The sequence below is a fragment of the Delphinapterus leucas genome, chromosome 7 (genome assembly GCF_059928025.1).
Source record: "Delphinapterus leucas isolate spDelLeu-1000000601 "Yukka" chromosome 7, BTC_Dleu_Yukka2, whole genome shotgun sequence".
NCBI lineage: Eukaryota > Metazoa > Chordata > Mammalia > Artiodactyla > Monodontidae > Delphinapterus > Delphinapterus leucas.
The window spans coordinates 88396214-88420764 of record NC_143135.1 but is presented as its reverse complement, the minus strand read 5'-3'; the positions used below and the strand labels follow the sequence as shown (position 1 = coordinate 88420764).

At 47.3% G+C, this 24551-nt stretch overlaps 1 protein-coding gene across 1 annotated transcript; it reads left to right on the top strand.

Annotated features, from left to right (window-relative positions):
* The first annotated feature begins 2382 nt into the window (after positions 1-2382).
* POU2AF1 (POU class 2 homeobox associating factor 1) lies at positions 2383-24551 on the top strand. Its single transcript, XM_022561577.2, has 5 exons — positions 2383-2806; positions 19882-20012; positions 20536-20578; positions 20663-20928; positions 23619-24551. Exons 1-5 carry the CDS (start codon positions 2791-2793, stop codon positions 23931-23933), a joined length of 771 nt encoding a protein of 256 aa, XP_022417285.1. The 5' UTR covers positions 2383-2790; the 3' UTR covers positions 23934-24551.

The window sequence follows — 24551 nt, the reverse complement described above, 5'->3', positions numbered from 1 at the left end:
AAATCTTGGTTCCCAAATACCTGCCTATACGTGGTCATTGATATCTACTTTGATATCCACTTTCTTTGCTGGAGGCACTGAGTTGGACTCTGCTTCCTGAGCTTTGAGGTTGTCAGCAGTGGCAGGGTTTAAAGCTGGCCATGACGGTGGATGTGCTGACGTTTTTTTCTCTGCCACTGTACAAGATTTGATTTCTTACAGCACCTCCGGGTTTGTCCTTGTCCTCCCCTCTTTCCAGAGGATTTATCCCTGAGGATATAAACTTCTAATGATCTGCTCCAGGTTTTAATATTAGTGACCTGATCCTATATTTCTGCTAATAAACATAGTTCACATTTGGCTTTCACTGATTTCAACTTAACGAATATATATTTGTGTTAATTATTTAAAATTTCAGCTCTAGTCAGATGAACTTGTGTCTTACACCAAGCTTATCACCTAGTAGCCCTGTGATACTGGGCAAATTAGATTTCCTAAAGCATCTGTTGTTCTTCTGAACAATATGGGTAGAAGTTTTCTCATAGAGTTGTGGTGACGAGATAATGTAGTTAAGGCTCCACATGGAGCTTGGTACATAATAAGTTGTTATTATTACTTCATGGAAATCATTATGCTAGGCCTGTGAGGAGACACAAAGCTGAATAAGAAAAAAGTTCTTAATTTCATGGAACTTGGAGAGAATAAGACAGATGCCCAGACTACAGAGCAATGTGAGAGAGGACCATTGAGGTCACATATCCTCCTAAGAAGGCTGTGAGACATTCAGAGAACTGCTTCTTCATTTTATAAACAAGGAAAGTGAGACTCAGAAGGGTTATGTGACTTGGTTAAGGGGACATAGCTAGTGAGTGCCAGAGCCTTGTTGGGAACCCATGTCTTCTCCGACGGAGCCAGGCCTGATGGATGTGTCCCTGTTTCTGTGGATACACTTCAGTGTGGCCCAAGGCCTTGTAGCACTGCTACCTGCCAGGCCACTGACTGGAGCCTCCATGTCCTAAAGCCCAGAGGCTTTGTGCTGAGGGCTCATAACTCAGCCAGGAGATAGACTTTGTTTTTTGAGTGAGTTTGGTTGGTTTATGTGGCTGGTTTATGTGGACAACATTTCTTCTCAAGACCTGCTTTCAAACCAACAACCCATTAGAGACAGTAATTCATTAAATTCATCACTTCATTTGAATGAACTTTTATTGAGAGACAGATATGCTCCAGCTCCTTTGTTGGCACTGGGGAGACAAAGATGAAACATCCTTGCAGAGCCTACAGCGGCATGCAACAATTTACTGCCACATAACAAACAAAGTGCTCCAGGACCTGAGGAAAGAGGGACGGATATTTTCTGGATGAGGAGGTTTGGTGGGTCAGAACATTTTCCACTGGAAGTATCCTGAAAAATGAGATGATGATTTTCGGGTGAGGAACTGGAGAACAGGAACCGAGAGAGAGAGGACAGCAGTGTCAAAGGCAGGAGCTGCACGGGTGCAGAGTGCTTAGAAGGCACTGGGGACCAGTGGCAGGGGTGGGCTCAAGTGGGCCACGAGCCTGGGAAGGTAGACAAGGATTAGATTGCCAGCGGTCTTCTGTGCCTCCAGCTCTGTGGCTGAAGGGACCAGGTGAAGGCTTTTTAAGCTGGAGAATGGCATGATTCGATCTAGGTTGTGTGAGACGGCTCTGAGGCAGTGTGGAGGGCAGAGCAGCAAAGCCCCAGACCGGCCAGAGGGGGCCCAAGTCAGGTGGTCTTGACCCCAGACTGATGGGGTCATTAGGGCCTGAGCATGTGGACTTCAGGTACCCAGTGACAGAAGGCAACCAAACTGGGAAGAAGTCCATGGCCTAACACCCCAAACACTATCAGAGGGTGAACCCCATTTCTTTTCCGCCGAGTCACTTCATGTGGACAGGTGTTGCCGGCTAGGAGGGAGGCTCCTTCACATAACGTCTGCAAGTTCTCTTCGAGAACCCAGCTCCAGTTAAAGAGCCCGGGAGTCTTCTTTCTGCGCTGAGGGAGCTGGCCTCTTTCTCCGTGGGCATGTGGACCATCAGAACCAGTGTTCCCCCTGTTTAAGCATGATTAGGCCTGGCCATTTTGGTCGTAGCTGCGGGGCAAGGGGAAGCGCTAACCTGGTTCAAAATGGAATGCACAGAAAAGCAATATTAAAAGAACAAGGAGGTTGTTTAGTGAGGCTTGAAGAGTCTACAGGTGTTTCCTCCTGTGTTGAGAACCAGTGTCCCCTGGGAATCGCATTTCCCGTCGAGCAGGGCCCAGGGCGGACTGAGCGCTGCCGACACCCCGGTGGTGGAGAGGCCTGAATGGGTGCCACAGAAAACCCAGAGTTTTCCAGGGGGTCTTAGGGCCCATCGCAGAGCGGAGGGGGCACGACTGGACACACACGCTCACGGAGTTCACACTCACGCACACTTGCCCACGCCCCGCGCACCCTGGCACCCCATGGGGTTGCGTCCCGCGGCCCACGGCCTCCTGGGCCGGCTGGTTGTGCAGATCCAGCCGGCTGGCCGCGAGCATGGCGCATGGAGGGGTGGGCCGCCGGTGGGCCCGTGAGCGCGCGCAGGGGGGTGATGCGCGCCCCGCTGGAGAAGAGGGGCGGCGGCGGCGCCCGGGGTGGGAGGATGTGATGACGCTGTGCCCCCGCCGCGGGAACGCAGGCCTTTAAAAGCCGAGGAAACAGCCTTGAGCAGGCGGTGGCTCCACTGGAGGCAAGCACACCCGGGTCTCACATTAAAGAAGCCAAACTGTCTGCTTCAAAGAGAAAAGGCAACATCCTGTCGCAGGCCATGCTCTGGCAAAAACGTAAGTGGTTTGGCTGTGGCTGTCGGAGCCGAGTCAGCGAGGGAGGGCCTGGGCTTCGCCAGGCATCCGGGAGCCGGGGAGGTGCGGGGCACGGGCGGGGGGTGGGGGGGACCGGCAGCGGGGTCCCGGTCACCAGCCAGGGGAGCAGGAGGGGCGAGGTAGGCAAGATGGAGCGGGGTGGAGAAACCAACCTGTCAGAGGTGATGCTGATTTTCCAGGCTGGAGGGGAACGAACTAGTGTTCAAGGTGGGACAGCTCATCCTGTCTCCGCTGCCCGCGTGAATCACTGTGGTGAAGAACGGGCAGCTGATGAGTCACAAAACACAATTTAGGGGGAGCGCGGAGCTCTTTACCAGAGTGTCTTTACTTTTATAAACAGCTACTCTACCCTGTGGTTCAGTTCCGTGGGCCTGTTTCTCTCCGAGTTACTGAGCTTTCTGACAAAGGCACGATGTGTCTCTGTGACTGCATCGGGATGATGTGGGAACTTGGCTTGTCAAGCCTGTCCTCACCTGCTTTGCTGTCTTTCTCCTGTCATTCTTCTTCCCCTCTTGTGGCAAGGCTCGTGTGTCCCCGCGCAATGGGGCGCGGGTTTACCTCTAACCTTAATGTTTATCCCTGGAGTTGGATGGAACATCTGTGAACTTTATTTTCCATATGTGGGACTGAACAGAGACTCGTGTTATTAATAATTGAAATCACACAGAGATTATCAACAACATTCCTTTCTCAGAAAAACAAAGTCAACTCAATGGCCTCAAGAGAGTTGAACCTTCCTGGGGCTCAGTTCTGTACTTCCTCAAGAAAGAAGTAGTACCAAAAATTTTCTCTGTCTTTTTAAAGGTGCTTAGGTCTTTAAAATGCCCTTTAATGAATTCAGGTACACCCTACCTCAAGCAAACTTAATATAAGAGAAACTAGATTTACAGAGAAAGATACATTAGGGAGTGTTTATTTATTTTACAAAAGATATTCTAATGGAGACCTTACAGTTCTGAAAATATACCATCATTGATTAAGTCATAACTTACAGTCACTTATCAGCAGTTCATTGTTTCCTTTATTTCTTGTGTAAATTCTTTGCAACTGAGCTTGTTAATGTGTAATGTGAAGGAACGATTTCAAAATTTCTCAGATTGTGAAGTCCCATCATTGTTCGATGTTGGCAAGATGCAGTTTTTTTCTTCAATGAAAGAACTGAATTCTAATTTGCATTTGAGAGTTATGGAATCCTTCCAAGGTAACTAGGGATATTCTAGTATGGGTGGTGGCCACCGCTCCCAGGAGCAGGATAGAGCAAGACCCTCCCCTGCGGGGGCAAAGGCAGCCGGCCCTGTGGGAGTGCATTAATGGTGGTAGGTGGGCATTAATGTCCCTACTGGGAACTGCTGAGTGTCCATATGCCCGGACCCCGACACTTAGAGCCCGATCTGTGGATTTTATTTGAGCCCCTGGAGGGACTTCTGCCTTTATTCCTACCTACTCAGAGAAAGTCACTTTCCTCTTTTTTTAATCCTCAGGTTTCTCTTTTTTTAATCCTCAGGTTTCTTATATGTAAAATGGGGTAAAAATGATACCCATTCCACAGAGATACCCTTAGTAAGATGAGATGCCACTGAGATGATGTTGATTGCTCTGGTTCTGCTTCAGTGCCTGAGATATGGGTTGCTTCCTTGCACTCATGAGCTGCCATATTTCCCCCTCTTTGTTAACACACTGCATTTTTTCTTCTTTAGCTCCACCTAAGAGATTAACAATTTTTTTTTAAAGGGGATGCTAGAGGCACGTTTCCTGCTCACTCCCTGGAGGTCAGTCAGGGGCAGCAAAACTCCATCCTCAGGGAGACCACGTTGTAAATTCATCAGTGGAAAAACTGGGGTGAACGATTCTACCTGTTCAGATGCACATAATCAAAATTCTTTTTAATTGCTCTTTGGCATCTTAAAGGAAATTAGGAAAGGCCCCGGGTACTGGGCCCATCCCCTTACCCTAAGTGAGGCCCTTGTCTAAGGCACTGAGGGCACGTGGGTGACTAAACCCTGTGGGAAAACCAGTAAAAACAGGGCAGCATTGTCAGCCCACTTAGAATCACCTGATGGAAGGTCAGAATTTGAAATCAGGCACCAAGAGCGCTGAAAAGGCACTTTCTTTTTTCAGAAAACACCCTTGAGGCCTGAGCTGAAATGACTGTACTATGGGGTTCTGGAAAGGGTTAAGAAAACATTCACTTTGTAGATGTTGCCTCCTCCCTACCTGGCCCGTGACCCCTGTTTGTGGACTAAATGTGAACATGGGCTTTGGTTCAGATCATCTCAGAACTGGGAGCACACAGAGGTAGAAATCTTCAAGTCACAACCATGAATTGGAGATTTGCTTGACCGGCCAGATGGACAAAGAAGTCATGCTCCCTGCAGATCTACCCACTGCCACCACCCCTCCCCGCCCCCCTGCGGTTCTGCACTTGGTCCAGCAGGTGCCGCGTAGATGTGAAGAACTGACATCCACCCCAGCAAGAAGTCCTTGTTAAGGCCAACTAGTAACGGTGCCGTAGAAATAGCAGGCACGATGGAGTGAGACAGGTCTGGGTTTGAAAGTTGGCTCTGCAGCTTAATTATTTAACCTTTTCGCATTCTTACAAATCTGGAAAATGGGGGTTCTAATGCCTGCCTTACAAGGTTTTTGTCAGAACTAAAGTAGAGAATGGGGAAAGTGTCATCATGTCTCCTGAGAATTAATGACAGTGGTAAGAGAGCACCTTCCCTCCTGGGACACCTTTTGTGGGCCCATCTCGAGTGATTAGGGCTATGCCAAATCCTTTCTAATCATTTCCCACACTTTGATTAGCATAGTTAAAAAGGCACATCAAAATATTTTTGAACGATAGGACCTTACATACAGTTTTCCAAGGGTCTAAATTAGAGGTCTGCCAACTATGGCCTGAGTGCCAAATCAGTCCCACCGCCTGTTTTCATAAATAAAAATTGATTGGGACATGGCCATGTCTATTCATTTACATATTGTCTAGGGCTGCTTCTGCTACAATGGAAGAGTTGAGTAGGTGACACAGAGACCATATGGCCTGCAAACAATATTACTATCTGGCCCTTTACAGACAAGGTTTGCCAACCTCTGGTTTAAGATGATTTGGGTAGTACTTAGGATGTTTATTTCCCTAAGTTACTGGGTATCATGGACTTGCACAATGCCAGCACCAATGGGAGACAAAGCTTGCAGTCAACTGATTACGTGATTTGCACGATGCCGAAATTTGACTTGGTTGACTTCTTCCTTAAAAGCAGTGGAACTGTGTATAATAAACTCAACACCACTTGTTAGAAAATGAATGAATTGAACAACTGCTTTTTATTGTTATTTATGTTAGAGAAAGATCTACATGAGAACAGAAGGCCTGCTTGACTGATTTTCTTTGAATTGACTGTCTTGATGCCCCATAGACTTGGTCTTGGTGTTTCTTTGCTGTAGTGCTCAGGGAGGCATCTTAAGAACAGGAAATACTTATTATCAAATTATTATGGCATGAATGTTTACTCTCAGACAACTTGAACCGAGCAGAGATTCACCAAATAGATAAATTAAGGTCTCAAAATTCTCATTGACATAGAACTCTATACTTTCACTAAATAGCCAACTTTTTGAGGACAGTTAAAAGTTCAGTTAAAGATAAGAAAAACTTGTAATATACATATAATTTTTGGAACTCTATCTCCTGCATAAATTCCGATGAACTTACAACAAGAAGTAATTTCGGTCTGTGGACTGCTTCTAATATTTCTAGTCTGTATTATATAACCTTTGCTTATTTAATAAGCCTAATAAACACCTTTACTTCCTACCAAGTTTATCTGTTGATGCAGTGGTTCTTGTTGATTAGGACAATTAGGATGCAAAAGATATTCACGAATTTACGTGCACAGGGGGAGGTGAAATAAGTGACACACATCTACTAAGCGCACAGATTAATCGGTAAAAGAGCTGATGAGTTTCAAGGTGGACACTTTACTTCTTCTCCTTATATTAACTAAATGAAAAACCAACCATGTCCCCCTCTACAGCCCAAAAGTTTATGAGTCAGAGGTTTTGAAAGCTCTCTTCTGATTCAAAGCTGCAAATCTGTTCTGTTGTGAGGAACAAAAAAGGACCAGGGTTGTCCACACCTATTAGCTAAATATCTGGACATTTAATTCACTTAGAAGTGCTGTAAATTTTTGCTTTTAAACTTTCTTATTACAAAGTAAAGATATTAGGTTTTTGTCCTTCTAACTTCTTTCTAAAGTGGCTTGTTTCCCACTAAATGAAGATGTCCACCAATTTCTCACTTTGAGCCAAAGAAACCAAGGTTGGCTAATTGATTATGATCATTAACATATTTTTCACCTTTATGAAATACTTAGTAACATTGTGGCTTTCTCATTTTTGTAGAGAAACTGCTTGATAGAGTGGGGCTGCCTGGGATGGAGAGGCTTCCTCTGAAACCCTCTTGTCCTGCTTGTGTGATGCTAAGACAAAGCGTTACTCTTGCAGGCAGGAAACATGGATTCTACTTTCCAGACTCTGGGTAATTAGGTGTGGGGCCTTAGGCAAGCCACCTAACCACTGTGGGTCTCAAGTGCTCCAGCTGTAAAATGGGACTTCTGTTTTCCTGGCTGAGGACAAGGAGACTGGACTTGACTGAAATCCTTTTCCACCTCGAGTTGCTGAGTCTTCATGAGTGCTTATAAAAAATAAATACATATTTTCAAATGCATCCCAGGTGATTCTAATGGGCAGTAGAGCTGAGAACTGTTGACCTGGAGGCTGAAATTGATGGCTTAGAATATACTTTTGGACATTGCACCACTATGAGCAGAACATGTTCAATCCTTTTCATAGGGATAAATTTCAGTTGAGTGCTTCCCTGGTGCCATGCAGTATACCAGATGTTCTGCTGGATCACTGTGGATTGCATTTGGTGGTTATTGAAGAGACCAGAAAATACATGGATTTAAATAAATAAGACAGTGGTATAGTTTCTCTCACACAAAAAAGTCCATAGTAGTCTGCAGGGGCTGTATGGAGGATCTAAGTGCCAACAGTATCTCAGGCTACTTCTGTCTTTCTGGTCTGAGGTCCTTGGCATGTGGCCTTTGCCCTCAAGTTTGCTTCATAGTTGCACTGTAGCTCCAACCATCACATCTGTGTTTCAGACAATGAAGAAGAAGAAAAGGGAAAGGCAAAAAAAATCATGCTTCTCTATCATGGCATCTCCCCACCAACACCAACAACTCCTGCTGACATCGAATGGCCACTGCCATCTGCAAGGGAGAATAGTGTAATTGTTTAGCTGGGCACATTGCCAACCTTCCAAAATGTCGGGGTTGACAGTAAGGAAGGAGAGGGCAGATGCTGGGTGTGGCAACCGCCAGTCTTTGCCACACTTTGAATGTATTATGTCATTTAATCCTCATAAAAATTCCATGAGGTAGATTCTGTTTTAAGCTCTATTTCATAGATGAGAAAACTGAAGCTTAAAGATGAGGTTAGTAACTCACCCTGAGTGCTGTCTTGCTAAGCTGTCCTGTCTCTCTACCACGGTGCCCGTCTCACTCACAGGGCTTAGGAGGATGCTCTTGGTAGAAGCACAGGCCTTCCATGTTAGATAAAGGACCAGTGACAAAATGAAGTGCACCAGCTGGCAGATGTCTGTTCATACTTTGGAAACATTTTTGGTGCATGTGTTTCAGCTTGCTGATTGAAGGAAACGAAGTTTTTGCTTTCCTGCTATACCTCCTTCACTGGGCTCTTTGCAGATACTTTAGCTGAAATGGAGGGTTCAAAAGGGAGGGAAGGACCTAGAATTGCCCCAAAATAACATAGCCTGTCTGTTTTCTTGGGAGCCCTGTGTGGCAGCCTGTGCTGGAAGCCAAGGCTTTTGCCTTCTTGGCACTTCCTTCATTCTGAGCTGTCTAGAGTTTGGAAGACTCAGGCTCTCCCTTCACGTGTGTGTGTGTGTGTGTGTGTGTGTGTGTGTGTGTGTGTGTGTGTAAGTGAGGTGTGGAAAGCAAGGTAGAGGGGATTATTTTGAATTAGAGAGTGACAGCTCTGTTCTTTCTCTCCCTTCAGCCGTTTAAAGCTCAGCCTCTGGGGCAGGCAGATCTGAGTTTGAATCCTAGGTTTATGCCTCAGTGGTTGTATGAAGCCGGCTTTGCCTCACTTTGCTGCCATTTCCTTGTATGTACAAGGGGAATGCAGTTCTTCATAGGGTTGTGGTAAGTGTTTACTACTGTGCTTGGCATTAAGTCAACACTCAATAGCTATTAGTTACTATTATTATGTTCCTATTCTTACTCACTCTACCTCTGAGGACAAAGTTTATGCAGCTAAGCCTAGATTACAGTTTGTATGGCCTCTGAGTTCTGCCTTTCTTGTGAAATAGCAGGTTGCATATTTCCAGTCTTGTAACTCATGGTGGGGTTAGTGATCAGGGCTTACATGGATGGTTAAGCTGGCCATACTGTGACCAAACTTGGAACTTGGATCACAATTTCCTACCAGCCTCATAAGGTGGGATGGTGGATGGCTTGTATTGACTGGCAAACTTGTGTTTGTTTTTTAAATTCACAAGATAGGACTTGAGGTGTTGTAATCTAGCTTGAAGTATGCAAGAAATAGAACAAGTGATACTGAAAACTGAAACAACAATGTGCTGCCTCCTTTTCTCAGTAATGGTTTCATTAGTATCACTTTCTGGGAAGAGCAGGTAGCCAAAGAATTACAAACCAGAGTCATACTCGGACCAGGTGTTGGGACCAAAAAGGATTTGACCACACTTAAGAAAGATGAATTACTTTTTAATTCTCTAGAAAGAATCATAAATTTAATTGGAATAGGAGTACAAAGATTGCTATAACCTTCTAGGACTGAGCAATGCTGGGAAGACAGAAAAGAAAGGAAAAAGGGAGGCAAGAGAGTTGAAGATAGAAACAAGTTTTAATGCTGGATGAAAGCAGCACCAACTTAGGAAAGAAAGGTATAGAAGGAAAATCAACCATCCATTTATCATCCCATGCAAGCATGCATCCATCCAATAATGGAATTATTTCCAGCTAGGGAAATCAACGAATGAAGTAAATCCCTTCAGCAGGAGGGAGAGGAAAATGGAATCAGGGAAGGTGTCATGGAGCATATATATGGCTTCAGATGTGGATCCTCAAGCATAAATGGTAAACGGCCTTCTTGCTTAGATTCTGGGGAAGGAAGAGCATCTTAGGATGTAAAATATTATCATTGGGAAGAAAATCCAACTCTATCTATCTCGGCTGGTGTCTAAAACATTTTTGTCACAACCCCCTTTATTCAAACCAAATCTACTGCAGACCTCTGATACAAAAGTAAAAACAGAGCACTTTTGGGAGGCTCTTGGAGCTCTGATTGCTCATTCACCCCCAGACTCCCCCGCTTCCTTCCCTTTCTTGGCAAAAAATTCCCTTTATAGGCACCTTTACTCTATTCCAGAGTTTTTGATTACAGCCTGACAATCCTGACCTGGACCAGTCCTCTGCTCCTTAGCAAGAACTCTGATACCTGGTCACAGATCCTTGGTTTAAATACTTCCAGGGTAAGGACCTCACTCCTAGAGAAAAGTGAGTCACTGTGAAGCATGTTGTATTCGTTTCCATGAAGCTTTGAGACTGTGAAAGTCGTGTTTTCAGTCTACATAGGTATCTTGTGAATACGGAAGGAGGTACATTCCTCAAAGATTGACCTAGTGACGTCTTTCCCAGGCTTGCTGTTCTAACTTCTTCAGTGTCCTTCACAAGGGATTTCCCCCACATCATAAGACCATTAGTTAGTAAACCCGAGACTTAACAAAAAAGCTCCTTTTGACTGGCAGTTACATCTCACATCATGAATCAATTATTAGGGCTGCCTTCACTTATGTAGGCTGTACCCAGGCCACCATGAGCCTTGAGTCTTGGGCAGCTGGGTCTGACCCCAAATATATAGCTGATGCTGGGTCTGAAGAGTCCTTCCTCCAAGGAAGTGTTCCCTACCTGAGGGTCTCAGGAAAATTTTATTTATTTTATAAGAGTCTTTGGTCTTGGAAATCCTAAACTAGATATTGCTTAAATCAAGGAACAAACAACTGAATGTCCTCAGTTCCTAACCACAGGTTTTTCCTGTTCTAGATCATACTGGCAATTAGATTTAGGCTTTGTATCTCAGTCTAAAGAGGGTAGATGTATCTGCCTCCTCTGCTCCATCTCCTCATTCTGGTGCTGCCTTTCCATAGAATTTGGGTGGGAGCCCTGGGTTGGTTCACTCCCTGATGTGGTCTCGTGCTCTCAGTGTAGGTCCCTTCTTCCACCATTTTGATCCCTGTTGCTCTAGGTAAAGCTGAGGCAATACCCAATATGTCAGCCAGAAGCCTGTCTTGCTCTATAGCTGGTAAAACTTCCCTCTCTGACCACTGAAGAGCCCTCCCTCATCCACTGCCATGTTTGCATCCCATATGTGATATGTGCTTCTAGGTTTCTAGTCCCTTGAAGATGTATCCATGACTATGGCCTCAGTCATGTCTGCGTCCCTGTCCTTTTGGAGATACATACAGGTTCCTTGAGGGGCTACATCTTACTCTGTCTGCCACTCAAAAATCTCCAAGGTACTCCTTCCTAGAGTTGTCCTTTAAAAAGTAAAATCTGCCACAAACCTAATCCTCTGGTGGCTTTGGAAGAAAACAGTCCTTCTGCTCAGCTCATGGTATATTTACGACAGGTCAGTGCCAGGATTTTGATGTCTCCTCTCCAGGCTTGCTCTGTTTGCATGTGAGGTCTTTGACCAGTGTCTCTGCAGCATCATTGGCCTCCCTGTCTCCTAAACAGGGCCATCCTGCTGCTGGGGACATAGGCCCAAGTACCTGAGGGATGACTTCCAGGAATACAAGGAAGGCAGACAGGCTTTGCTGGAGGAAGAAGGCCCTGGGTATATTGAGGATAGAGACATTCAGTATCAGGATGCAGCAGGATGAGGGCAAGTTAGGGTCACTGTACCAAGGCTACTTCTCTGATGAGTGATAGACCACAGATTTTTGGCTGAGAACAAGGAGAAACAGCCATCTCTTGAAAACCTATTACATGCTAGGTGTTTGGTTAATTTCATACAATCCTCATGATAACCCCATGAGATGGAGATCATTATTCTCATTTAACAAATGGAGAAACTGAGGCACACACAAGTTAAATTATTTGCCAAGGGTCACATAGTGATAAGCTATGTAGTAGGCTTTCCAAACTAGATCTGCTTCGGTTCCAAACAATGCCACACCACTTTTCAATGCCAAGGATTTTAGGGTTGCATTAGATGCTTCTTCCCTTCCTAATTAAAATAAATGCACCATTAGAAGGAGATGGTCTCTGACTTCACTGAGAGTAATTGTAGCCTGACTCAAAAGCCCCTGCAATTATGAATCTCAGAAAGTTAGATCTGAGACCGCCTAGAACTTCTGAAGCCAGCTGCTTTCCATCTTGGAATCTGAATTCCTAGGACTGGTCTTCCCCTAGTGGGCTGATCAGCCAAGATAGGATAAGGGAAACGTCTTTGGGGTTTATCCAGGGTCCCTAGGCTGAGGAAGGATCCTGAACATCTGGGGCTCCTTTGTTACATCTTGGGCAAGGCTTCCATTCATGGTGTGGGCTGAGCCTGACCCCAGAGCCATCTCCTTGCACTGGAGACAGAACAGTCGAGCCTCATGCACTCTTCTCTTGAGGCTGGGGCCCCTGGCTGGCTGCTCATTCAAGCCCAACTAAATCAAGTGAGGCTTGGACTTGACATGCTACAGAAAGGCTTTCCCACCCAATTTACACTAGATTGTAGTTTACTTTTTTTTTTTAATGTAGGCCAACAAAGAAATCCCATATACATGTAAATTTAGGTTTTTATTAAAAACCTAATTAGGTTATTATTATTCAATCAAATAATAATTATTATTATAATAATGCAATTATGAGGCAGATGCAGCTCTGTCACCATTTGTAATTCTAGGTTTGCTTGTGCAATTATTTGATTAAATCTATATTCCCTACTAGACTAGACAGTAAGCTCCATGATGGCAGGGGCATGGTTTCCTCCGCTCTGTTCACAGAATGCACTGCCAGGGGTCTCCTACTGTTGACCCCGCCCTGGGACATGGTATCTGAGACGGGAGCTCTTTCTGCTCTGGTGACCCCAGTTTCTGTAAAAGGCAGGCAGATGCAGCTGGTTTCTCAGGTGGACCTATCCGCTGTCATTTCAGTCGAAAAATACCAAAAATAAAACTTTGCGGGGAATTGTGTGGGTCTCTCAGTTCTCGCCACTCCTCATGTGAGCAGACTGCTGGTAAGCTTCTCATGGACTTCTCTCTCCCTCCTCGGCTGGGAGACGCCCTCTTTTGCGGGAATTGGCAGTCAAGGGAGATTGGATCAGGGTGGTGCGAGCCCAGACCCCCAGCGTGGAGGGAAGAGGGTTAGAACGGAGCAGGGGACCATTCAGTGGCCCACCTCCAGTGTCCCCCAGAGAAATAAATGGGATTTGCCGGGGCAGAGAGGAGGCAGGATGTGAGGCAGAAGCGGACTGCACTTGGAATCAGAGGTCCTGGGTTTAGTTGATGACCCTGCTGTTTACAAGCACAGTCCTCAGGCAAATCACTTAAAATCTCTGAGCATCACTTTCCTCATCAGTGAAAAGGAGGGTAAGAAGAAGACCTCCCCTGCCTATTTCAGAAGTTGTGGTGAGTCTTCACGTGAAATCATTTGTGTCAAATTCTCTGTGAGCCACAGAACATCTTGCAAAGGTGAGTGTGGTGATTTCTGAGTTCCTGGGAGTTAAGATCATGACCAGGAATCACACAGACCTTTGGCAGCCATGCATTCAACATACCTGCGTCTCCACAGAAAAGAGGTCTCACACTGACACTGTCTCTGGGAGTAGGGAGCAGTATCCAGAGCCTTCTGTGCTCCTCTTGTTCTGTGGGAGGGTTGGAGGGAGGATGGATGTGTGGTTTGAGGGGTGCTGAGGGCTCTGGGGGAGGGACGCCTTAGCAGCAGTGCCTGTGAGGGAAAAGTCTGAAGGCTCTGCCACTAGAGGCCTTGTGGCTGAGTCTACCCAAGGCCATGGGGTGGGACATCCAAAACTTTTGGTCTGGCCAGGTCTGGGGAAGTCCTAAGTGACTGTGGCCTTCGTTTAGCGTTCCCAGCGACCTGCCCATGGTCGATCAGTGAGCTCTGTGTGGGCTGATGGGGATATGCCTCTTAGAATGGGGACACAGGGAGGGGAATGCCTACTGTTCCCTTCCTTTCTGTGACCAGACCAGAGAACATGGGCTCAGCCGCCATCTTTGAGATCTCCTGATGGAGACATCCTACTCTACACATGAAGTTGTCAAGACTTACTCTTGATTGGCTGACCAGTAGCCTTCAAGCAACATCAAATCCTAATTCAGTTGAGGTTCCACTTTCCCATATCTTCTGTATACCTTTAAAGCCACCCTTTTTGTCCGTCTATCTTTTCCTCCTCTTCCCTGTTATGCAGATTGCTAGAATACGTGAGTGACACTTCAATATTTCCTGGCTGCAGGGTCCTCCTCTGTTCAAACATTAGTGAATAGAAAACCTAAATTTACATGTAGATGGGATTTCTTTGTTGGTCTACATTAAAAAAAGGTAAACTACAATCTAGTATAAATTGGGTGGGAAAGCCTTTCTGTAGCATGTCAAGTCCAATCTTTGGCCAAAACCCAAGTTCTTTCTTCCTGTTTGGAAAAAAATCAGCCATTGTCCATGAATGCAAAGAACAAATTTTAAGACTTTGACTCAGACCTTCACCAAGAACACTTGCAGTAGTGTTTCAATTAAGGATATGAATAATCCTTCAGCTGAAAGGAGCTAAACTTTCCTGGGAGCCCTCATCTGTCTTAGGTCAAGAACACAAGCAAGCTTGTTTACATTAAAGTGAAAAGTGTCAGCAACTTTTGTGACTTTGTTTTCAGTTAGAAGCTAGGACAAGTTTGTTAGCCCTAGGCTTGAATTCCTATTGTTCAATTATTTGTTTTTGGTTTTGCTGTAAGTAACAAGAATATTATTGTATTTCTCCTTAGTGGGTCTTTTTTATTTTTTAAAATACTACTGAAGGTTCAGCAGCAAAAGTGAATCATATGTACTGTGGTTATTTGGACTGATCCATAATGTGTTATGTGTCCTTCTGGGCTAGGAAAGCTTTGTCTTTCAAAATGGCCTCGTGTGGCTGCATCCTCAAGTTTCAACTAGACAGTTGTAAATGGGAAGCGCTTTCAAACGAGCTAGACTGTCAGGATGGGTGGGCTGGGTTCCTCTTCCTGGTTCCCTGATGATGGAAATGTAGACTTAACATGGTTTGCATGGGGTCATTAAATAAACAAGTGCTGGCAGTTTTGCATATTTCCTTGGTGATGTTAATTATACCTTATCAAAGGACCGAGGGCCATGTTTATTTAAACCTGTAGAATCCTATGTTCCCAAAGCTTGGTGCAAAGCAAGCGCAGGGCCCACATGCAGCCAGAGTGCTGTCTCAGGTGACCCTTGGGCTTGAATCTGTCATGGTCTGTGCTTTCCAGTGGAACAGCAGCTGCAGGACTCTTATTTTTGTGATGTGAAGCATGTCCGGGTATGCGGCAGGGGGAACTGAAATAGCCTCTGCTGACTTTTTATACCTTCAGATTTTTTCGTTGCTCATTTTGGAAAAGGGAAGCCCTCACTGGGGCCAAATTCATAGGTTTTTCTGTAAATGAGTGTTGTTTTTTTTCCCAAACAACATTGGTGACGGACTTGCCATGGTGGAAAGGCAATATGGCTGAACTTCTCAGACTGAAAAAGGAGATTCCCAATGAGGGTCAAGAGGCTTGTGTTTAGGTGGAAAGATTTTTCTCAGTGCTGGACACTTGGATGCCCACAGGGGACTTAAAGGGCCTTCGAACCACAGGATAAATTGTGAGAAAGCTTCAGGCTTTGAAAGCGTGCTGCATGGAGCTGCAATTCGGCCAGTGCTATGAAAATCTCTGGTCAACTCTACTTTGGGAAATTGGACTTTCATCTTTCTCTGCTTGTGTATTACTATTTTGATCTCCTGTTTTATTTTCCTTGGCTCTTCTTTTATTTAGTATTATTATTTGAAGAAATTATTTTAATAATCTTAAATTTTTCTTTTAAATATTTTAGTTTAGTTTTTTTTATTCAGGGATCCAGAAGACCCAAGGCAAAGCAATCATGACTGCAGACAAGCTTCTTTTCCTTTTCCAAATTTGAATTTGTGGGCTCATTTCTCCTGCTAGCAGCAGTAGGGAGTCCAGTGTTTACTGTGGAATTAGAAATGTTTATCGCTGCTTCACAAAGGTTGATGTGAAAGGCACCAACTGCGTTTTCACCTTGCAAGTACACTCGGCCGTTGGGGTCCTGTGGAAATTGTCTTGAGGCTTCAGATTTTGATATTTCATGGGCACTTTGCAAAGACACTATCAGAAGTGCCTTCACTCTTGCCTACTCACCTGGCAGCAGTCACAGGATTCCTTGGCAGCTGGCTGGGGACTCCTGGGTGGGCAGTCAGGAGGTCCTTGGGAGCTGTAGGAGTTTCATGACTGCAGTAGGAAGAGGTGGGGACTTTGAAATTGTTCTCCATATGGTGGTTGTACCAGGGCACACCTGTTGACACTGTGGGTTCCAAGGGAGTCCAGACATCAGAGGGTGATGACCTCTGCTCACAGCACCTCCCCAAGCCCTCTTTGTTCGTTGATTCAAAAACAACAGGAGGCAGGAAGCTCTCACTTGCCAAGAAGCTGGAAGTGCCCAGCTGTCCCCTTTGCAGCCAAGTGGTCCGTGTGTCCACTTCCCAGGGGGAGTGGGATTGGAAGTCCTCTGGGCCCTTCCCCAGAAGTGTACATGCAAATCAGAGGGGCATGAGCCGTATACCTGTCTTTGATCTGGTCTGAGATGTGTGCATGTGTGATGGGGCCTTTCTTGTCCCCCAACTGAGTTAAGAGTGTGATCACCATGCTCAGACCCCCAAATAACCCTGTCCCTTGAGTTTCTCCCAAATGCACAAGGCCTCAGGCTGCACTTTATGCCTAAGAATAGCTGGAAACCCAACCGGAGACAAGTGTAGGTTGAGTGATACGGGTGTGAACAAAAGCTGGTGTAGTTGTGGGTGACCCTGAGAATGAGTGAACAGAGTGCAGGAGGGCAGGGGCCCTTGTTCTCTGCCATGTCAGGCCATACCTGGGGTCTCTGGTCACCCCTGGGCATCACCCATCATAAGGGGAAGTGGCAAATGAACTTGTGGAGGAGTGAAGCAGCCAGAAGGAAGGTTAGAGGGATTCAAAACATGTCGTTTTGAAATAGCTGAAGGAATGGAATGTTCGCTCAGACTCTACAGGGGACCTGGGGGTCTGTCTTCAGATGCTGGGAAGGGATACTACTACTAATACTAATGATGATATTAGCTCACATCTTTTCAGTGCTTCCTCCGTGTAAGCTCTATTCTAAGCATTTACATGTAATTCTCAGATTATCCTACCGGGTATATACCACTATGATCCTCACTCTGTAGATGAGAAAGCTGTAAATGGATTATGAATTGTGAGTTTCATTAGAAGGTAATGCCAGGAAAAATGGTGCTTGTCACCATGAGGCAGGTCCAGTAAGAGGAAGAGCTTTCTGACATTTGCACTCTCCAGAGGAAGGTAAACGTGGGTGGAGGAAGGGGAAGGAAAATAACGTGTGTTGAACATCGACCGCATGCTGGACATGGCTTTGGGAGCTTCCCGTGTGTTATTTCAGTTAATCCTCACAAGAACCGTGTGAGACAGGAACTATTATCCCTATTTTACAGATGAGGAAACTGAGGCTTAGGGATGTAAAATAAATCAACTGAGACCTTTCCACCAGAAACTGACAGCCCAGATATCTTGAGCTCTTAAGTCCATTGTCACTGCTGTTTAAACAAAGATGATGGTGCACAGGTGGCCCCAGGGTGCAGGTACCAGTCTGGCTCTCTCTGCTGTACACTCCTGCTTCAGCCTGAATTTCACAAGTTGTAACTGTTTTATTGCTTGCCTGTCCCACTAGACTGCAAGATGCGTGTGGGCAGTGGCCACATCTATCTTGCTTAGTGCTGTATACCTAGTGCCCATCGATATTTGAAAGAATGAATGAATACCAGTAGAGATCCCTTGTTATGACAGGGCAAGTTAGAAAGAGGATGTTTAATCTCCTCTTGGGATGTTAGAGGGAGATCAGGGATGCATTAGCAGTGGTCCTAATCCCAGCAGAGCTTCAGAATCACCTGAGGGATTTTTATAAATATAGATTCGTAAGTCCACATCAGACACCTGGAATCAGACACTCCAGGAGCAGGGCCTGGGTATCTGTATTTTGCATCGCTCCCTGGTCGCTTCTGCTACTTGGCCAGGTTAGGAAGCCCCCATAAATGCATCTGAGTCTGGGGTTCTCTGACTCTCACGTGTTTCTGGGGCTCTTGGACAGCACTTCTCTCTTGCCCCTGCTTCTCTGCCTGGGCTTCCAGGCCAGACCATGTGTGTGCCTGGAGCATGGTTGGAGGTCTGGTGCTGGTCAGGCTTGGGGTCTTATCAGGTGGGTATTTACTGAGCAAAGTTTAGTTAGGGCAGCACTGCGGATCCGGCTTTAATAGATACCCAGGCTTCCGGGCTTTTGATTCAGAGCCCAGGTCCCTGGGCCCTTATCAGTGGATGATAATGGACTCCCATGTGAGTCGTAAGGCCCAGTGCTGCTTGCCTTTCTTGGCTGACCCAGGCCTGCCCTCCAAGGGCCCAAGGCCTCCGGCTGTGGGCCGTCTGGGAGGGTAGATTGTCACTGCCCAGCCATGGCTGCTTTGGACTTCTTCTCCTGCCAGGGAGAGCCCTGTGTTCCAGCTCATGGTGCTTTGGTTTCCTGGAATTGATGGCAAAAGGCAGATGGAACCCTCTCTCGGAGGCAAGGCTGGATACTCTCTGGCCCCAGGGCACATGGATCACCATTGGGTATTTGTCCTGGGAGACACAGAGAACCTGGGAAGCATTCACTGCAGCCCATTCTAAAGTTCCAGGAGAGGTGAAGGGAAGGTGAACGGCAGCACGTTTTGAATAATCATCCAACCAATTAATCAACAAATAACTTACTGAGCTTATTATGGACATGCTACTTGGGATGATATAGAGAAATAAGGTATAATATTTCACCTTGAGAAGTTTATAATCTAGCTAGGGGCATAAGAAATTTACCCCAAAAAGGATGACTAATTATTACATAGCAGACTACAAATTTATTGAATGCTTACTCTGTACCTGATTTTATACTTAGCATGTATTATGCTTCCCATTTGCTATGTCAGTGACTCCTTACGACATTCCTTTGATAAGAAACTGTAGGTTAAGAGGCACAGAGAGGTTTAGTAACTCGCCCAGGATCACACAGCTAGAAAGTGGCAGGGGCAGGTTTTGAGGCATCTGACTCAGAGTCCCTGCTCTTATGCCATCCCCTGCCGCCCCCTGTGATGAATACTAACCTGTCTGGAAGTGTTGAAGAGGTTGTAGGATGAAGCAAATTCTGTGGGCTCTGTGGTCAGCTAGGAGGCTTGCAGTAGTAGTCTTGGGTCAGGAAGAATCCAGAGGTCGAGAAAAGTGAGAGGGAATCCTCACCACGGGAAACTGCAAATAGAGAAGAGGAGGGGAGACCTTCAAGGGGGGTGGAGAGGAGTCTAGGTGGACCTTCTGGCTGGAGTCAGGCTTTCCATAGTGGTTAGTGTACAAAGAAGTTGGGAAAATGGGTTGAGATCACCCGGTGGTGCTCGGGCCTTAATCCTCTGGGTGCAGGGGAGCCGTAGAAGTGTTGGGGCAGGAGGAGTGATAATACTGGGAGGAATACCCTAGGAAGTCTCGTGTGGTCCTGCACGTTCAGGCACAACTTTGGTGAGCAGGCAGACCCTCGAGGAGAGGGGGCACATTGGGGTGGGGCCTGTCTGAGAAGGGAGACCGAGTACCAGTGATGCTTTCTTCACAGCCACAGCTCCAGAGCAAGCCCCGGCCCCACCCCGGCCGTACCAGGGCGTGCGGGTGAAGGAGCCAGTGAAGGAGCTGCTGCGGAGGAAACGTGGCCACGCCAGCAGCGGGCCGCCGGTGGCACCGACCGCGGTGAGGGGGCCGCTGTGGCCAGAGTGTGTGTGTGTGTGTGTGTGTGTGTGTGTGTGTGTGTGTGTGTGTGTGTGTAGGGGGCTGGGGGTGGTCAGGTGGCGGTGTACGGATGTCCCACTCCATGGGCTACTCCTCGAGGGCACGGAGGCTGCACGTTGCCCTGGTGTGGATGCCAGAGAATGGGCCCAGGTAGAAGTGCCTTGAAGTGGGATGAGGAATATGGGGCGGCTGGCTTGGTCCACTGAACAGCAAGTGTCTCACATGTCCTGGTGTGAGTTGAGGGCTCCCCCTGGGACGTTGATGGAGCCAGTTCCCTCAGTGCACAGCCTTCTTGCTAAACGGGAACACCGATCCCTCGAAAGTATAGGTGGTGATGGTTGGGACATGAGGCTTAGTTCTAACAAGGGAGGTTCTTGCGCCCCACCCGATACCCTCCTGCCCTGGGGCCCTCTGGGCGAGCTCCCTGCAGAGGGTCAGCGGGAGATGGCTGAACCCTGATCCCGGTCTCCCTTCTCCCCTCTAGGTGGTGCTGCCCCATCAGCCCCTGGCGACCTACACCACAGTAGGTAAGAGCTCCCCACAGCCCTGGCCTCCTCCCGGACCCGCATCTGGGAGACACCTGCAGCTCTGTAACTTCCTCCTTCCCACAGGTCCTTCCTGCCTTGACATGGAGGTCTCTGCTTCCACAGTGACGGAGGAGGGGGCCCTGTGTGCCGGCTGGCTCTCCCAGCCCGCCCCAGCCACCCTCCAGCCCCTGGCCCCATGGGCACCCTATACGGAGTATGTGTCCCATGAGGCTGTCAGCTGCCCCTACTCAGCTGACATGTATGTGCAGCCCGTGTGCCCCAGCTACACGGTTGTGGGACCCTCCTCGGTGCTGACCTACGCCTCCCAGCCGCTCATCACCAATGTCACGGTATGTCACACAAAGGCCTTTCTATACCCACCCATGCTGAGGGCACCCTTTTAGAACCAGGGCTGACTTCCAGACCCCTGACCTTCCTTGCTGTTGATTCCCAGGATAATCCCATCATCTAAGCCCACCCCATCCTCCAGGAAGGCCTACTTTCATTCCCAATGACTTCAAATATCTTTCATAGAAAAGGCTTATGGCCTCCTTTGCCATGCTTTGTGGTCCTCGGGGTTGGCACGTACTCCTGCCTCTCTGTCCTAAGTCTCCCCTGCTGCCCCATAGGCAGTGAGTCTCGGTGATGAGTCTAAATTTTTATTAAATGGTGATACTTGTGTGGGGTCTCTTGCCAGAGCCAGCCTCTCCTTCCTACTCAGATTATTTAGGGGGTGATCGTTCACCCAATAATGGGATTTACTAGAACATTTTTAGGCTGAGCAACAGGTGACACAATTTTTCAGAAAACTGTACTTTTGATGGAGTCAGACCTACCTGCAGGGTAATTTTTTGAGTTCCACCTCTAGTGTCAGATTGCCTGGGTTCAAATCTCTGCCCCTTCACTCACTAGCTATGTGATCCTGAGCTTGGTGACTTAACGCTCTGAGTCTCAGTGTCCTCATCTGTAAAATGGGTTGATGTCAGGATCAATGACATGATGCACGTAGAGGGCTTAGAACGCTTCCTGGGCTCAGCATAGTTCCTAGCATACAGAAAGCACCCGATAGATGCTAGTTATTATGATCGTTGCCAAGTTGGCCAACAACACTAACAAAGGGCCGTCTTCAAGTGCCAGATAGGAAAGGAAGTGCTTGCTCCCCCAGGATTGGAGGAAGGAAGAGAAACAGTTTTATGTGAATGATGCCTGTTTGACCAAAGGAATGGGAATTCTCCAAATGTTCAGAGGAGAAAAGACCTGTGGTTACAGCTACATCCAGCTCCAGTCCAAGGAAAACTGTGGGAGATAGAACAGGGGCCTCATGAGTCACTGCAGAACCACCCTTGATGATGGAACTTGCTTTGGTTCCCCAAATCCTCTCTGTTTACCTCAAGGTCCAGTGTCACCCTGATGCTCCTGCCCCTCAAGCACCGTCCAGGCACAGGCTGCAGGAGCCCTCCCACTCCATGCGCACCTGGCTACTCAGCAAACCAGTTGTGGGGCCTGAATGACGGCGGATGGGAAGGAGTTAATTCAACACCTCTCCCAGGCAGCTCATTTCCATATCAGAGGCCTGGGGTGAGGGTGGGGAGTGGTAGACACAATGGTTTCCCAACCATTTCAGGACCGAGCATTTCTTTCATTATTTATCCTTTCATCACTCTCACCTCTTACTTTGAAAGGTTCTGTGTAACAAACAAACTATATTTATTAAGAAATAATTTATTTGTTTTGCCATTTTGTAAATTAACTCATCAAAGCTGGTTAGAGCTGCCAATCAGCACTCCAGATCAGCAGGAGATAAGACCTGTTATGATGACAGTTTGATGTAATTCTATCCCTGAGCCAAGAAACCTGCAGTCACAGTTGACCTGTGCAGGTTTATGACTCAAAACTGTAGGATATCTGTTTGGATTTTTGAAATACTAGAAATAACAAGGCTTTGCTGGGAGGCTGGAAGTCCTCTGAGACCCTTTCCAGCTCTATCATTCTATAGAAAAACATCCTAAAGCCTTGCTACTCAAACTGTGGTCCCTGGACTAGCTGCACTGGTGTCAGCTGGGATCCAACTAGACATGCAGTATTCAGGCCTGACCAGACCTCCTGTACCAGAATCTGCATTGCAACATGGTCCCAGGAGATTAAAATAAGCTCTTCCCTGAGTGACTCCAATAGTTTGCTCCCAAGACACAGTGGCAACTGGAGGAGCTATGACAGAGAAGGGAGTGTGGTAGGGGGAGGTTTTGGCCTCTCACACACACATGCAAAGGTCTTTCCATGCAAAGACCTTCCTCCCCCACCTGCTTCCTCAGCAGTGGAAGATAGTAAGAATCCAGACCCTGGCTTTGCAGGCTTGAGCTGGGATTCGTAGGGTGGCTGCTGTGCAGGTGAAAGATGTTGTTTACAGAGGACCTGGGAGAACGGCCCTGACCTTTGGAGGTCCCTGGGTTGGCCACAGGGGGCCCAGCTAAGAGGCAGCGGAGGGTGAGGTAGTGGGAGGCTAGTGGAGCTGAGTCCAAGGGGTCCTTAAAATGCCAAAGCTGCTGTGTGGAGCCTGGACAGTCTCTGTGTCTGGGCACAGCAGTGGCCGCTTTGGGATATAGCTGCTATGCCGTGTGATGGGCTTGTTGTTTAACATGCTGTGTTTGCATTGATTTTAAGATGCACACCTCCCCCCTCCTCACACATATTTTAATATCTCTGAAATCGGGATGCATTTTATATTCAGTGAAATCTGGAAAAGTATCTCTAATTCGCTCAGCTCTATGATGTCAGTCCTCTGTGTAATCTATTTACAGACGCTTCAGCTGGGGAAGTAGCATGAGCAAGGACATATAGCTAGTGAGTGACAGGGTAAGGGATGCGGAAGTTTGTCTGGCTTCTCCCTTGGGGAAGACCTTGAGCAGGGAGAGACGGAGACCTCTGGAGTGAGACGGCAGGAAAGGGCTGAGGTGAGGGAAACAGAGATCCCCGTGGGGACCAGGGTGGGCAGTGGATATACCCCAGGGCTGCTAACCAACCAGTGTCTCCCCCATCACAGACGAGAAGTGCTGCCACACCGACAGTGGGACCCCAGCTGGAGGGCCCAGAGCACCAGGCACCTCTCACCTATTTCCCGTGGCCTCAGCCCCTGTCCACGCTGCCCACCTCCACCCTACAGTACCAGCCTCCAGCCCCAGCCCTGCCGGGGCCCCAGTTTGTCCAGCTCCCTATCTCTATCCCGGAGCCAGTCCTTCAGGACGTGGAAGACCCCAGGAGAGCCATCAGTTCCCTGACCATCGACAAGCTGCTTTTGGAGGAAGAGGATAGCGATACCTATGCGCTCAACCACACGCTTTCCGTGGAAGGCTTTTAGGGCTGGCTCCCACCCGAGCATCCTGTACCCTGAAACTGGGATTTGAAAATGAGCCTGGGATTGAGCCTCAGGTTCATATCTGTTTGGAGTTTCATAATTACAAACTACAGTTTCTACCCCAAACTAGAATTGTAAACCAGACTTCCTTCCTCCCTCCCTCCCTCCCTTCCTTCCTTCCTCCCTTCCTCTCTTTCTTACTCTCCCTTTCTTATTTCTTTTTCCATTTCTGTTTCCTTTTGGGAGGGAATTATAGGGATTTTAAAGATAATATTTGATGCCAAGTGTTGCCTAATCTGTGGCCCAGAGTTTTCATTTCTGCCACGTTTCCTTCCTGGAGAAGGCCCCTCTCTCCAATGCCCACTGCTTCGTGGGAGCAGCAGCCCTGCTGAGCCGTCTTCAGGCAGTGATGCCCTGTGCTCTGTCATTTTGAGATGGATGGGGTGCCCTGTGAGAAGACCAGCCCTGCCAGCATCTCCAAGGGCAGAACCAATGCCAGAGGCCTTGAGCTGTCAGTTCCCACAGTTGCTCCTTTGTTTGCTGTTCTCAGCTTTGGCCAGATTTACAGTCTTGACAGCAGGGTCTCAAGGCCTGGGGCTCAGCGAGGTGGTGGGTGGAGGG